The sequence below is a fragment of the Calonectris borealis genome, chromosome 5 (assembly GCF_964195595.1).
Source record: "Calonectris borealis chromosome 5, bCalBor7.hap1.2, whole genome shotgun sequence".
Classification (NCBI taxonomy): domain Eukaryota; kingdom Metazoa; phylum Chordata; class Aves; order Procellariiformes; family Procellariidae; genus Calonectris; species Calonectris borealis.
The window spans coordinates 30,662,253-30,678,804 of record NC_134316.1 but is presented as its reverse complement, the minus strand read 5'-3'; the positions used below and the strand labels follow the sequence as shown (position 1 = coordinate 30,678,804).

The 16,552-nt window shown below is 36.6% G+C and overlaps 1 protein-coding gene across 3 annotated transcripts in view; it reads left to right on the top strand.

Moving 5' to 3' along the window:
* The window catches only part of ARHGAP5 (Rho GTPase activating protein 5), a 59,801-nt gene that overhangs the window by 32,729 nt on the left and 10,520 nt on the right, over positions 1-16,552 (top strand). For 2 of the 3 annotated variants that reach the window (XM_075151696.1, XM_075151695.1), the window contains exons 5-7: positions 11,373-11,450; positions 12,614-12,745; positions 14,520-14,625. In XM_075151696.1, the coding sequence (XP_075007797.1) occupies positions 11,373-11,450; positions 12,614-12,745; positions 14,520-14,625 (316 nt within the window). Of the gene's footprint in view, positions 1-2,794; positions 2,883-11,372; positions 11,451-12,613; positions 12,746-14,519; positions 14,626-16,552 lie in introns of those variants that run through there. The other variant, XR_012673892.1, reaches the window with a different exon arrangement.

Genomic DNA, 16,552 nt, shown 5'->3' with positions numbered 1-16,552 from the left:
GGGCCTGGAGCACAAGTCTTATGAGGAGCGGCTGAGGGAACTGGGGTTGTTTAGCCTGGAGAAGAGGAGGCTGAGGGGAGACCTCATCACGCTCTACAACTACCTGAAAGGAGGCTGTAGCGAGGTGGGTGTTGGTCTCTTCTGCCAAGTAACTAGTGATAGGACAAGAGCAAATGGCCTCAAGTTGTGCCAAGGGAGGTTTAGACTGGACATTAGGAGAAATTTCTTTACTGAAAGAGTGGTCAGGCCTTGGAACAGGCTGCCCAGGGAAGTGGTGGAGTCACCATCCCTGAAAGTATTTAAAAGACGTGTAGATGTGGCGCTTAGGGACATGGTTTAGTGGACATGGTGTGTTGGGTTGACGGTTGGACACGATGATCTTAGAGGTCTTTTCCAACCTGTATGATTCTATGATTCTATTCTATGATTCTATGTTCACTTGCATTGCCTTCAAATCCTGTGCTGAGACAGACTCACATCACTAACTTTGGGACTGTCTGAGAGAAAATTCCAAAAATACAGTTTTGGAAATGATCAGTCTGCAGAAGGCAAGTCAGGATCTGTTGGCTTCAGGCTGGAGTCCAGAATGGTACCATTCCCATTTGATAAAGCTATTGTATCAGCTGCTGGGCCCTGGGGAGTCATCCAGTACTTCAGCTGTCTTTAGCAAGTCAGCCTGCTATCAGTACTAACTGAACTGAATACCAGTGTTTACTAGCATTATCTTTTTCATTAAGAAGTGCAGTCTTCTCCAACTCTTCTTTAATGAGGCTAATCAGTATTTCTCTTACAGAGGACATACTTGTTTAGCTTTTCCTTTTAAGGTACTTTTATGGAGTTTAGCTCCTTCCCTTTGTATTATCACATGTAATTTGCATTGTGGCTGAATTGCAGGGTTTTTGCGAAGATATGATTAATCTCAAATTGAAGGGCTAACCTTAATTTTTAATGTTCCCTATCTCTGCCCCATGAAATTATACAAGATGTATAATTGGTGGGTGCTTTGTACCCACTCATCTAAATTGTGAGTGAGGCTAGAAAGTACACAGTGTAAAAAACAGTTTTCTCTGCTTTGTTTTGGATGCTGAGATAAGAAGTTAATATCAGAAAGTGTCTTTGAAGATTCTTGCTCCATCATAAACCTTAAAGAATTGAGTGCATGCAGAAAATACCATCAGATTTTTGTTTTATCATACTGTTCTGGAATATCCTCACCAAAAAAAAAAAAAGTGTGCATCAGTAGAATAGAGACAATTTGGAATAAGTAAAGTAAATCCAGGAGCTGAAAAGTTCTAGCCTTTTATAAATCAACAGATTTTTCTTTTGAAGGAGGCATATGGATCCTGTCAGGGTAAAGGGAGATCTGGTAGAGATAAGGGATCCGAAGTCAGGGCCTACAGATGTAGGTATTTTCTGTGTGTTCCTGTTTAGTTTGGTATTTTCCAACAAGAAGTTTTATTCTATTCTGAACTGGTTTAGCTTTATGGAGTCAACTTATTTCTGTTTTTGAAGATAACGTAGGGCTTGAATCCCTTTGGAATCTTTTTGGTTGTATTGGAAGTAGAAACTGAGGGAGCGAAGTGGTTAATACTTGAGCAGATCTGAACCTTATAAGCAGTAAGTATGTATCAGAACCTCCATTTCAGCAGCAATGTGTACTCTTGCTGATACTAGTAGTACAAAGCAGTAATAGCACATAATACTCCGTCTTGTTGGGACCATAGAATCATAGAATTATTAAGGTTGGAAAAGACCTCTAAGATCATCGAGTCCAACCATCAACCCAACACCACCATACCCACTACACCATGTCCCTAAGCGCCTCATCTACACGTCTTTTAAATACTTCCAGGGTCGGTGACTCCACCACTTCCCTGGGCAGCCTGTTCCAAGGCCTGACCACTCTTTCAGTAAAGAAATTTCTCCTAATGTCCAGTCTAAACCTCCCTTGGCACAACTTGAGGCCATTTGCTCTTGTCCTATCGCTAGTTACTTGGCAGAAGAGACCAACACCCACCTCGCTACAACCTCCTTTCAGGTAGTTGTAGAGCGCGATGAGGTCTCCCCTCAGCCTCCTCTTCTCCAGGCTAAACAACCCCAGTTCCCTCAGCCGCTCCTCATAAGACTTGTGCTCCAGGCCCTTCACCAGCTTCGTTGCCCTTCTCTGGACACGCTCCAGCACCTCCATGTCCTTCTTGTAGTGAGGGGCCCAAAACTGAACACAGGATTCGAGGTGCGGCCTCACCAGTGCCGAGTACAGGGGCACGATCACCTCCCTACTCCTGCTGGCCACACTATTTCTGATACAGGCCAGGATGCCGTTGGCCTTCTTGGCCACCTGAACACACTGCCGGCTCATGTTCAGCCAGCTGTCAATCAGCACCCCCAGGTCCTTTTCCTCTGGGCAGCTTTCCAGCCACTCTGCCCCAAGCCTGTAGCGTTGCCTGGGGTTGTTGTGACCCAAGTGCAGGACCCGGCACTTGGCCCTGTTGAACCTCATACAGTTGGCCTCGGCCCATCGATCCAGCCTGTCCAGGTCCCTCTGCAGAGCCTTCCTACCCTCGAGCAGATCAACACTCCCGCCCAGCTTGGTGTCGTCTGCAATTGATTAAAAAAATTTTGTACAATACCATGTAAGATTATCTTAAATTTAATAACACTGTCACTTCTGGATAAGGAATAAGGAAAGCTTGGCTAAATATTGTAAACAAACTTTGCTTGTGTATTCACACATTGCCCAGGAAAACGTTTTCTTTATCCAAGCCTTTCATTTTTAAATTAATTGTAATTATAGCAGGATGAGTAATCTTTTGGTTGGCTGTCAGAGCTCTTTCTTGTTTGGTTCACTGAACAAGATGATCAAAAGAATTTTTATCTCTCAGGTAAGTAACTTGATAATGGTGAATTATTAAGTTTTCCACTAAACGTCGTGGTATAAATGTATAATGTTTTCAGGAAAACATTGTGATCTTTTCTGTAACCTTTTACAGACTATATAAACACTTTTCTATCATTAGTGACATAGCATAATGTATAAGCTGCTGGTGTTTTTATGCTTTTACTTCTGTCACATCTTTGCAAATCAGTATGTAACTTGCTCTTGAGGGCAGCTACTTAAACTGACTTTTTGACATTGGTAGTTATTTTCAGTTACGGGCTTCCAAGAGAAGATTTTGATGATACGGTTGTTCTGGTGTATTTTGTTGCTTTCTCCTGATGGGCTGAATAGAAGGTCATTTTGTTACATCACTTGAAATGAACTTTTTAAGTGTATTGGTTTTCTGCAAACTAGATTTATGGAAATGTATTTAGTTGAGAAACTAGAGTTCAGTTTTGATTTTTAAGAAAATTGTAGTGTCTGGTTTTGTATAGAAGTAATGGTGCTATGATAAGACGTGCTAGAAAAAAAAATGAACTGCTAATTTAAAAAAAAAAAATCTATCCAATGTAGACCATTACTTTTTTTAGTACAACTCATTTTTTTCTAAATGTGGGCAGCAGAGTTGAGGTAATTTTTGAACTTAACCTGTTTGTTAACTGTATTAATAGCATGAATTCTGTGTTTCTCTAAGAATTATCATGTAGAGAGTAAGGAGGATATTCTGATACTCTGATAGTTTTGTTTGAGAGAGAGGAACACAGATTTCTGAAAGCTAATTTAATGTTTAACTTCAACAAAATGTTGGTATGAGTTGAATTTTATATTGCAATACCATGTAAAAATATCTATTGAATGTCTTAATTTTTTTAAGTGTAAAAAGTTTACATGTTTATGGCAAGTTTGTAGTTTGAGTGTTTTGTTAGTAACATTTTTATGCTGTTTTACATGCCACCAATTTAATTTCAAGTAATCTTTGTGTGCTATTCAACACGTACTGTTGTTGATTATTTTTAACTTTCCCAAACTTATAACAACTTGGGCAAAAATTTCTCATGCTAACTGATAGTATTAGCATATGAGGTTTTTTTTAATATTTCAGTATTCTTTTAATTGGTGTTTTGGATTTACTTTTTGTATGCATCGTTTATGCATTGGTGAAAAGTTTGGTATAAATTACATTTCATTCTGTTTACCAAGGAAGGAGGCATCAAATTAATATTATGAATACTAGCACAGTTTTGCCATTTAATAAATTTAGCTCTTGACTATATTCAACTCTAATAATAGTAGCAGTATTTTAACGTGTTTTTTCTTTGGCTTTTCAAGTATTTTTTTAAAAAATCTTTGTAGGATATTGATATCCATATGCTTCATTGACAAGATTAGAAATTTTAGATTCTGTACTTCATAGAAAACTGATAGCATTAAAATAGTATTAATTCTACAGGAAAAAATTCAGGGAAGAGAAGCTTATTAGAATAATATGTATTTTAATAATTTAGTTACTCAGTTTATTTGAGACGAGGAATGGAATAAAGAAGGAAGAATGAATTTGACAGAGTCACATCTCATTTAATGTCTCACATGGTCTATGTGGAGAGCTATAGGTGAAATTAAAAACTGTGTACTCGGTATACGTACAATAATTACTGCTTTTGATATTTATATCTTTTTGTAATGCTGTTAAATTTACAATTTTGGAGGTAATTTGAGTCAAAGAATATTGCCTTCTGTGAATATCCCTCTCACCTAAGTTATACCCAGGTCTTTTACACTGAATCTGCCATGAGGCCACATTTTGACATTGGAAGTATAGGTAATGCAAAGTTTGTCTCCAGAGAATGAGGATTGGATAGAAATAGGCAAAGAAAATGAGTCGCAGCGCCTTTCAGGTAAAAAGGCTGGTAAATCATTGAAATATATTCATAGTGGCTGCAAAATCCAGAAATTCAAGATGATTTATCTCCCCTTTTATTCAAAGGGCTTAGGAGAGCTAGGGGCTTTTAGGAGTCTGTTCTATTGGACAGAGAGAACAGAATGGGACAAGAGTGGCCATCCCCCTTGGCCTGGTGTATGAGACCCATCATTCTGAGGGTAGTTTCATAATAAACAGTGTAACAGCCAGTAAGATCCTCTCCTGCTGTATGCTTCTGCCACTTTTCATTTTGGGCGCTTGTCAGACATCTCTGAATCAATGGAGTTCACTGTCTTGGAAAGCTACATCAGCAAAAATGGGCAAGGTCCTGCTGTTTAGTATTACAGCTGGTAAGTTAAGAGTCAAATATGTGTCAAAACAAGTGCAAGACAGGGAGCAGGACTATGCAGCTAGGAGCAAGGGAAGGACAGAAACAGTGATTGATGAGGCAGGGAGTTAGACCATCTTTTTCAGTCATAATGATCAGTTAAGTTGACTCAACTGCCCATGAAGCTATATGTTTAGCAAAAAAATGCATAGGCCATGATTCTGTTACTCTTGATTCTGGATAGATACAGTAACAATAGAGTTAAATAGTACATTTTGTACCCTCATGAAGTTTGTGAGTGATCCTAAAGTGGGTGGTGTGGTTAATACATTTAAGGCGAGGGCTTCTGTTCAGGGGAATGTAGACAAGCTGGAGGAATGGGACAACAGGAACCTGATGGAATTCAGCAAGGACAAATGCCAAGTCCTGCAACTAGAATTGCAAGGACTAAACCCCTGCAGTGGTACATGCTGAGGACTTGACTGGCTGGAGAGCAATGCTGCTGAAAAGGATCTAGGGGTTGTGGTGGAGAATAGGCTACGAATGAGTGAGTAGTGCATCCTGCTAATGATGCCTTCTGTATTGGACTGTCCCAACAGAAGGGTAGGAACTACAGCAACAGAAGTGATTATTCGTTTTTACTCTGCACTTGTTAGACCTCATCTGAAATACTACAAGAAAGGTGTTGAAAAACTTGATTGAGTGTAGCAAAAGAGGGTCAGGGGCTGGAGCTCCTGACCTGTGGGTTTGTTGAGCTTGGAGAGGGAAAGGCTGAGGAGATACCCAAAAGTGGCTTCTCATACCTATGAGGAGCTTACAGAGAAGGTGCAGCCAGGCTGAAGTACTGAAGTACATGGCAGGAGGGTTAGAGACAATGATCATTAAAATAGGAGGTTCCAACTAGAAAGAAAGGAAAAAACTCTTGCTCTAAGGATTATTTAAGCACTGGTTCAGGTTGCCCAAAGAGATTGTGGGCTCTCCGTCCTTGGAGATATTCAAGGTCAGATTTAGATAAGCAACCCAATCTGAATTCAGCGTTGACACATGTTTGAGCAGGAGGTTGGACTAGGTGACCTCCTGAGGATCCCTTCTGGATCACTTCAAAATTGGCATAGAGTAGGGTTCAGTATTTAAGAAACTGTACACCAGTTTGTGTTTTGCAACTTTGGAATTAATCAACAGGAAGGAAATCCAGTGCACACTCGAGAGGAGGGGAAAACAGGGATCAGTTGTTTCTCCTAATGGAAGACTGACTACCAGACGGATGGAGGAGGAGCACATGCGTTAATTTATTAGTGTGTGAGAATCGCTGAAAACTGTAAACAAATATGTTTTGAAATATTCATAAACACATGTTGTGCACTTGAGCAGTATTGCTAATTAAGGTATCTTTTCAAAGGAAACATTATGGGAATTATGTAAAGAATTCCTAAACAATGCAGATAGGACCAAGATGTCAGTATCTTTTGCAGCGTACTTAAGGTACTTATGCTGCTCCTCTTATTCCCCTAGTTTTCTCCATGCCCAAAGTGACCAAACCGCTAATATGCCTGGAAAATTAGAGTATCTTCAGATGTCACCCGTTTTTAATGAAGTAAAAAATGCATCTACCTTTTACCTAGGCATGTTTGTCATATCATATTAATTGAAGTCTTCTATTCTTTTTTCAAAATGAACAGGCCATGAAATATATGATTGAGTGACACTTCATAAAATGATTGAGAGCTTGTTTAATAATTGGTTAATGTAAATTATAGAAGTGTTAATTCAGCATTGGATGACAGCTTCCTATTTTTTGAGTCTTCCTAAAAGTACTGTTTATTTTCTTACACTGCTTACTTTTTATTGAACATTTCAATATTCTGTAAATTATTTTATTACAAGAAGCAGTAAGAAACTTATTTTTGGTTCTGGTTTTCAGTGTGTGAATTGAATGTCATGGATATTTAAATGCCAATGCTGATACGTACAGATAAGAACACATTAAATGTAGACTTTTAAATGTATTTTATGTAAGTAAATTTAGTGCTAGACTCTTCTCACTTGAAAAGAGTTTGGATTCTTTGCTCTGTAATTACATATATTCTGGGTATATGTAGAAATTACCATTCTGGATCAGTAAGGTGGCGGTTCCTTTAGTATTGTGTAGTCTGGTAGCATAGGAGTTGAGAAGAGGTACACTAGATCAATCTGTGGAGTAAAATTATAGAATGATATAGATCACAAAATTTACAAAGGTAAGTGCGGGAATGATAGTCTTAGCTATTGTATTGGAGAATGATTCCTGAAAAGTTTGATTGGTCACTGTAAAGGAAGGAATTAAACTGAGGGGGAGAGACAGACTTGCTCTGATTAGCTGGCATGTATTCAGAAATGTAGACAGAACAGTGATAGTGGGACCTGGCTACGGATGTCAAGTTGGCAGATACTGTGTGACTTTTCAGCAGGCTAAATAGTAGTATAGCTGTTGTCACTCAGGAAGAGGCTTTAAAATCATTATAGACAGCTGTCTGAAAACTTCAACTCTCAGTACTTGCTATCAAGCAAGCAAAAAGAATTACAAGAATTATGAGAGTGAGCGATATGGGGAAAAATCATGCTATTATATAATTCCATGGTACGCACACAGTTTGAATACTGGTTACAATTCGGGTCACTCTGTCTTAGAGTAGAAAAGAATTGGAAAAGATACTGCATATGACAATAATAGTGACTCTTGGATAAAGAGAGACTGAATTGATTAGCTTAGAAAATTTCTGAGGAAGGGAAATGATAAAAATTTAAAAAACTGGTGCTGGGAAAGAGTAGAGAAGTTACTGCTTCTTATTAATCAAGAAAAAAAGATTTCATGAAAACTTCAGGTATTGAGCATAAACCCCATGTGCTTTCATGATGTACATTCCTGAATTACAAAACTACATTTGCTGTGGGTTGTTGTAAAGACAACAAGTAAATGACTTAAAGGGGTTTGGATGAGTTAGTGGAGGATAAATCCCCGAGTGGCTATTACAACACCTTATGCAAAAACCTATGTAAGTCACCATCTGCAGGAAGCCAGGAGAATATACCGCAGAAAAATTGCTGTTTTTTTTTTCTCCTACTCTTCCTACCTCTCTCCTCAAGCATATACTATTTACTGGTGTGGAAACTGGATATTGTACCAGGTAGACTTTGGTCTGCCCTTGTGCTGAAGTTCTATGGAGGAACCAAGAGTTTGTGAAATATGTTGGTGCCTAAGAATGGAAGTGTCCTACAAACTAAGCATGCGTATAGGTGCAGATCCACCTTGCTCATTTTCTTTGAAATGCTTTGAACCCCATGTGAAGTTGCAGTTAGATGGGATCACAACTGGCAGCGCAAAAGAAGGCGCAGGAAGAGAATTTATTAGGCATTAGGAGGTACTTTGAGAAAGGAATAGTCTAGACAAAGGAGATGAGCTCTGTCTTGAAGTAAATGTAGGCTATTGTGACTTGAAATAAAGAGGATCTAATTCTTTAAACCTAAAGGTGTAGTAAAGCTAGCAGAACACAGAAGCAAATAAATCACATGATTCTGATATATAATATTACAACAGCCATTGTGTCCAGTAAGGATATCTTGAAAATTACAGCTGGACCAGAAGTGAAGCAGGATAAGAACATAGATAAGAATTTTGAAAAAATCAACGGGATTGCAGATGAAGGAACTGAATTTTTAAAAAGCTGTCAAGAAAAAAAATGTTGCATGCTTGCTCTCGCTCTCTCTCTCAATATGGATATACATTATAGATAGGCAAGAAGTTTAAAAGCTAAAACTAGTGAACTAGTGTCTTACACTTGATGAAGATCTTGATGTAACAAGCATTGCAGAGACCTGGTTGGATAATAAAAAACAACAGAGCAAACTGAAGAATTGCTTAAAAATTATACTTTCAGACTTTTAGCTGTGTGTATGCACACGAAAAGATAAAGCTTGTTTCCTTGTGTGCTTAGAGAAACAGTATAATGACAGTTGACCAACTGTTTCATGAAGTGTTACTTTCTAGACTATAAAATCAAGAAAAATTATTTTTGCTTGATTTAAAAGACAAATTTAGTTAGCTTAATCCAGAATTGCAGCACTTAGCTGTTTTTGGAAGATGCCTAAATTCAATAGGCATCTCCTTGTTTTAAGCTGAAAATTTTCTAAAGTACTGTAAGTTGTCTTTCTATGTTTCTCAGAGCTGTACTGGTCTGAGCAAAGAGTTGTCTACTACATGAAGAAATAGCAAAAAAAAAAAAAAACAAAAAACAAAAAACAAAAAAACCCCAAACCTCCCCCCCCAAACCCCCCAGATACTGCCATAGAGCATCTCTGTCTCCAGAGCAGCCCAGTTCAAGTATTCAAGGTTTAAACACTCCTACTAAACAGTGACTGGGTCAGACTTCTCAGAAAATGCTATTGCAGCACATTCAATTCCTTTTGTGCAGAAAGAAATTGAATAGTAGTTGGATAAAACACAGAATACCCTGGGGCTGTAGGGTCTCCAACTGAGAATTCTCCCATACTAAACAAAGAGAATTGTGATCCTAGCTTGTTCTTATCTACCAGTGATTTTTTTGTATTTCTTTATTTACAACTTCTGGAAGACGAATGCAAAGTGTTTCTGTCTGTGATGACGTGTAGCACATTCGAGGCATTCTTTCGAAGACAGGTTTGAAACCCCTTCCAGCTGTGGAAGCCATTGAATCATTGAAACCACTTTTTGCCCTGTGCCACCAAATTATACTTCCTGGTGCTTTTTGAGGATGTCAGTGAATGAGGCTCAGGTTTTTTGAAAGGACTATTAAGGTATATATTTACAAAAGAAAACTCTTGGCTATGGATTTGGAAAGCTAAACTGTAGGTATAAAAGTTTATTGAAGAAAAACTTACTAAAATAGCCTTGATGCAGCCAGTAAAAAGGTATGTGAATTGTCAAGGCATTAAGAAGGAAAAATTTATTTAGAAGAGTTGATGTCAAATTAGTTGGTATAAATTTCCCAGCAGTATGAAGCAGTTAAGTGCTTTCTGTACTTCGAGCATTGTAACAGGATTCCTAGTGTTTCTTGGTAACTTAAAAGCCACACTCTGTGACTGTGGTGTGACAGAGGAGTTATGTATTGATCTGATAATCTAAAATTCATTCAATTACTGGGCTGATAAGCCAAGATATTTCATAAAGCTCCCAGACTTGTGACTTTTAAAATAGAACCATATAGTGTTATGGGGATCTAGCATATAGATAATTTTGCACCCATAAAGGTAACTTGGAGAATTATGGAACTATAAACTGCTTATATTCCTTAATGGATTCTAAATTAACAACGAAAAAGATCTTGGGTAATGGTGTGATTAGCAGGATGGACGCTTTCATTCAGTGAGTAGCTGTCGGCAAAAAAGATAGCAATGTGATAGGAAGCGTAATCACTGGAGTGGAGTGAGCAAGTGTGTGTGCATAATAAAACAACATTTTTTTAATGTTGTTTACCTAGAATGGCTGCTGTAATTATGACAACTCCATAACGCATAGTAAAACAAAGTAATAATGAGAAGCCTGGAGAACCCCTGCTTCCTAACACTCTTCTCCCTCTCCCTTCTTCTCCCGCCCCTTAAAGAAAGCCTTGTAAATGACGTGATAATTTACCTTAGGAAGTGAGGAGAAATGGATGCAAAGTTTATAAAATATAAATGGTAAAAGGGAAAGTATGTTAGAAGATTAAGTCCTTGTCTCATACAGGAGTGTGTTACACCATGAAATTAAAAAATCAGGAATCAATTACAAATGCTTGATTTTTCTGCACAGTATTTTATTAGAGTGTTATTGCTTGCCATAGTAAGTTGTTAAGCCCAAATTATGAAGACAGTTTTTAAAAACCTAAATTCTGTGGGTACCAAACCCCAGACTTGAGATTTTTTATGATTAAAAAAAAGATGCAAATAACAGTCTCGCAGAGATCAGGAAGAGAATAATTTTGGGTGAATTATTCCACAGATGCCTGCAGTCAGGTTCTTGTTATCCTACAATGTGGTTTCCTCTGACTCATATTAAATGGAATAGTGGACTCAATAGACGCTGGTATTTTGTATTTTGGTAGTCCTGTATCACTATAAGGGTTAACATGTTACTTTTTAGGCACTTAAGATTTCTATTGCTACTTTTGGTTTCTGAATTAGTAATTATGACCAGCTCTGTTTTGTGCTATAGTATATACACTTGTTTTTCAATATTTTTTTCCTCCCTTTCTAAGGATTATGTACTGAAGGCCTGTACCGTGTTAGTGGGAATAAAACAGATCAAGACAACATTCAGAAACAGTTTGATCAAGGTAATGACAGATTTTATTATTTAGAGCCAAAACAGAACTTGAATTCTTCATGGATTTATCATAGTGTAATGTAAAAGGGTTGCACTTTCAAACTTCCATAGCACTGAGTACTTAATGCTCTGGTAGGTTGTATTGGTATAGTCCAGGTTATTACCAATGAAGCTGTGTATAAACCAAAGAATCTTGTTACAGCTGTTTTAAGTGTTGTTAAAATAATTTCTAGGTGGTATTCTAGTGTTTAAAAGAGTTTAAATGCAGTCCTAGCTGCTCCTCGTGTTAACAATTCATCAATCCTAGGTATTAGGGCATTCACTTCCCCTCTCCCCCTCCTAAAATGTAGTACGACTTGATACTTATTTTGTTGAAAGCTGTCTTGAATAATATGGATTACCAACTAAATCTTGATAATAAAGTTCTAACACAACCTTTCTTATGCTAGAATATACTGGAATATGATTCGTAGATTATGCTGTTCACTTTGATGTGTAAAAAGAGAGGGTCAGCAGTATTTTTTTCCTTCTTTTTCTCATTTAATTTATGATCTCAGTTGGTATTTCAAAATGAAAACACTTCTTAAAACCTCTTAAAAGTTCTTGGATATTAATCATGAAGCTGAGCCTGTGAAAAATAGTAAAATTCCTCCTAGATGATAAGGAAAATAATGTACTAGTTTTTTTATGCCTCACTATGCTGTTTCAGATAATCTGAGTATAATACTAGGTTTGTCCATGTGTGGTGACTGGTATGGTTTGTTGTCCTTTTTTAAAAGGCTTCATATGGTCACACGAACACAATCACATGAATTCTGCAAACTGATGTACCAGTTTTTAAAAAAAAATTGGGAAATAGAATTTAAAACTTACTGTTGGGCAAAATTGATTAATCAGAAGCCAGTCAATGGCAAATAGAAAAGCATTTAAGTCTGCATGGAGAATTAGATCTTCTACTGTTTTCTTATACTGTCAGATTTTCTTATATTTGATTTCATGTGGGTCAAAGTGATGGCAGCTTATACATAGGTTCACCTTTTAGTGCATTTCTTAACAAATGTTTGGCAACACTTTCATTTTCAGTGTTTTGAATAAATTCTTGTTTTCATAAAATACTATGAGGAATGATAGCTGTAGGTTTTACTTACACTGCTGTTTAATTTTGTTTTACAGATCATAATATCAGTCTAGAGTCTATGGGAGTAACAGTAAATGCAGTGGCTGGGGCTCTTAAAGCTTTTTTTGCAGATCTGCCAGATCCATTAATTCCTTACTCTTTGCATCAAGAGTTGTTAGAAACATCAAGTAAGTAATGAACAATCTTGTCTTGATCTAATTATGTTATATTGATTGCCCTTATTGCAATTTTTACTTCATTTTAAGTTGAAAGGATAGCTGCGTGGAAATATTTTTTAAATTGCTTAGACATGTACATTTTTTTATATTCTTTAAAATTAACAACTATATGATGAAATAAATGTAATATGTTATTTTTTCTAAGTAAGTCGTGGCTTATTATTTCCCCTTTGCCTAGAAAAGTTAATTGGAGAAATCTACTTTTTTTCCATTCTGTATTAGTGCTGCGTATGATGAAAGCTCTTGGAACTGTATTGCAGTTGTTAACAGGGGGAAAAACCCTTGAATTCATAAAGTCTTAGATTCAAAGTAGGCTTTAGAAATCAGACACATCTATGGAATATTATGGTAATTCTCTTTTAGATGTTTTTCAAATTCTTTTTGAAATCCTTATAAGATGAAATGCTTAATTTTGTTTGCCTTACAAACATTTTTCAGACACTTCTAAGTGAAATGACTAAATTGTTCTCTTTTTTTAAAGAGTATCTTTCTTGTATCGGCAGCAAACTGTTTCAGAAAAAGACTGCTACCCATTTTTGCAGGATACAACTGTGACATACAGTATTCTTAATGCTTTTTTGTTCAAAACATGAAAATACTATTGTAAACCTACGGCTTGGGCCTGGACTTGATTAATATATAGTCCATCAGAAATTTTGTATTTTTGGACGATATCTGTAGATACCTATTTGTGGTATTTCTGCTGTACTTTTCAGGCAAATTGCTTGTTTAATGTAATTAGTTAGGTTTTATTTTTTCTTAAAAGTGTATCAGTTAAATTTCAGTCAAAACATGCAATAGCTTAGAATATAAGTGGACTTACTGTTTTAAAATGCCATTAATACTGCTTTAAATTTCTATTTGGGATATATTGGAGCATATTTAACATTATTTCTATGGTACTAGGATACATCGAATTTCTTTTTAGCAATGCAGTCAAGTAATAGAAGTGAGCTTGTATTCCTTTTTATGATACGAATCATCATGGAATAGAAGTATATTCTGCAGAATGTCTGGTTCTACAATACTTTAGTGGTATTTTCCACAAGTATTTTAGCAGCAGCAGTAGCTGTTGTTTTTTTTGGGGTTTTTTTTGTGGTTTTTTTTTTTTTAAATTGTTATTTTATTCCATAGTCCTTTCTTACGTGTTGCTTATTTCCTCTTTGAAGCATAAATAATGTCCCTTGGACCTGGGAAAATACCTGTTGTCCTTTAAACAGTATATTTGAAATAGTTGCACCAAGCTCATTCATAATTTTTTAAATTATTTGAATAACTGATAAGTTTAAGATATTCTAAGTTCATGTGAATGTCTTCATTCCCCCAAATGTTTATGAAACTTATAGATAAATCTTATAGATATATCTAAGTCATAACATTTTGCAAGCAAAGGAAAATCTAACAAGAAATGACCCTGTCGCATTGTTAGTTATCATTCTACAAGCCAACAATGAGCTAATCATGTGATTCTTTGCTGGTAAACAGAGAAAAATAATTCTGCTTAAATAAAGAAAAATATTTTTGTGTTTTGATAGTTACCTCTATAAGACGAACGTTATTCTATGCAATAGTATATGCAGATCGGAATTTTATCAAATATTTTCTCACTTGATATTTCTCTGTGGGTATTTTATCTGTACCATTATACTAGGAAAAAGACTTAACAACACTTTATTCAGTATATCTTTCTAGATGTGTCACAAAATGTCACTTGTTTCTATAGAAATCCTGGATAAGACAGAACAGTTACATGAGTTAAAAGAAATTGTGAAGAAATTCCATCCAGTGAACTATGATGTCTTCAAATACGTAATAACGCATCTAAACAGGTTTAGTATTTTTCTACTAAAATATTGTTTGTTGTAACAATTGCAAAAAAGATTGTGTTAGTAACAATGAAATGACTACTAGAATTGAAACTTTCATGCTGCATTGCTCATCTGTTAGTATAAATGTGGAAAACGAAACTAGGGGTTAGGTTGATTAGAAAAGGTTTGTATATTCTGTTCTCAGATTTTATTGACGTATAAATATCTGGCATCATCGCTACTATAAAGTTATAAGAATGATTGGTGTACATAAAAAAGCTTGAAAGAACAACTATGCACCATAGTTACAGATCTCTTTTTTGTTTGTTTTGTTTTTTTTTGTTTCCTTCTTTTCTTCCCCCCCCAGGAAGTAGCTATTAAAATTATAGACTAATATAGGTTTTAAGGGACCTTAAAGTCATTTGACCTAAACCCACTCCCCACCCCTTAAAGCAGGACTAGCTTCAATCAGAATCTAAAATGTAGCACCCCAAAACCCTGCTGAATAAGTAAAATGTAGAACAAAGCTATAAGTAACAGTAAATTGGTTACACTTGCTTCCTAAATCCTGCCTCTTGCATGGAAATTTAATGGTTTCCTCTTTAAAAATTATTTCTCTATTTACTAAAATAATCTGATATTAGTAGATGTATACTACCTCATAATCTGACTCTTTATGTGCACATGTACAATATTCAGTCATAAAAAAACAGGAAGAAAAAGACCAGCTTACTCACGTTTCTTTTTCAACTAAATGGGATTGTTCTCTGAAATCCACTGAATCAGATTAACAGTATTATTAAAAAATAGAACAAACATTGCCAAAGCTAAAATAACTTTTTTTTTTAACAAAAAATTTTGTAATCCAGTAATCTGTCACTTAAAGATTAGCTTGTGATATTTTTTTCTGCGTTTTTAGACAGAATCACAGAATTGTTGAGATTGCAAGGGACCTTTGGAGATTGTTTAGTCCAACCCCGTTGCTTCGGCAGAGTCAACTGGAACCCAGGACTGTGTCCAATTTTCAGTATCTCCAAGGAGGGAGACTCCATAATCACTCTAGGCAACCTGTGCTAGTACTCAGTCACCCTCACAGTAAAAGAATGTTTTCTTATGCTCAGACAGAATTTCCTATGTTTGTTTGTGCCTGTTGCTTTTTGTCCTGTCACTGGACACCACTCAGAGATGTCTCAATCCATATTCTTTACACCCTCCTATCAGGTATTTACAACCAATGATAAGACTTCCCCTGAGTTTTTTCCAGGCTAAGCAATCCCAACTTTCCCAGCCTTTCCTCATTTGAGAGATTCTCGGTCTCTTAATGATCTTTTTGTCCCTTCACTGGGCTCGCTCCATTAAGTCCGTGTGTCTGTTGTGCTGGAGAGCCCAGAGCTGGAGCCTGTACTCTAGACATGGCCTTTGCAGTGCTGAGTAGACCTCAGCACCTCCCTAGACCTGCTGACAGCACTCTTAATGCGACCTCGGATGCCGTTGGCCACCTTTGCCACAGGGGCACGTTGCTGGCTTATGTTCAATTTGTTGTCCACCAGGACTTTCAGGTCCTTCTCTACAACGGTGCTTTGAGGCCATACAATTTTGTATATATACACCAATAAGCTTTTCATGCATTGAAGTTGTTAAATTGTTCCAGACTAGTGTGTGTGTTTGTGTTTTTGCAAGCATTTGTAACGATCTAACTGGGCATGTAATATGGGAGCAGAAATAAGGCCTTTTAACTTCCCTATTTAGTCAACAGAGAGAATGTAGGTGCTCTCTATTGCAGTTTGGAAGGAGTCTTCTCTTTTCACTGAATATATGAGAAACTTTAGAATTTAGGCACCTACTTTTACAGTTCTCTCCAACATAAATACGACTTGCTAAAGCTTTATAAAGTTAAATATTTTCCTTTGCAGGGAAATGGATCAATTTTTCCATTGCAGTCTTGCCA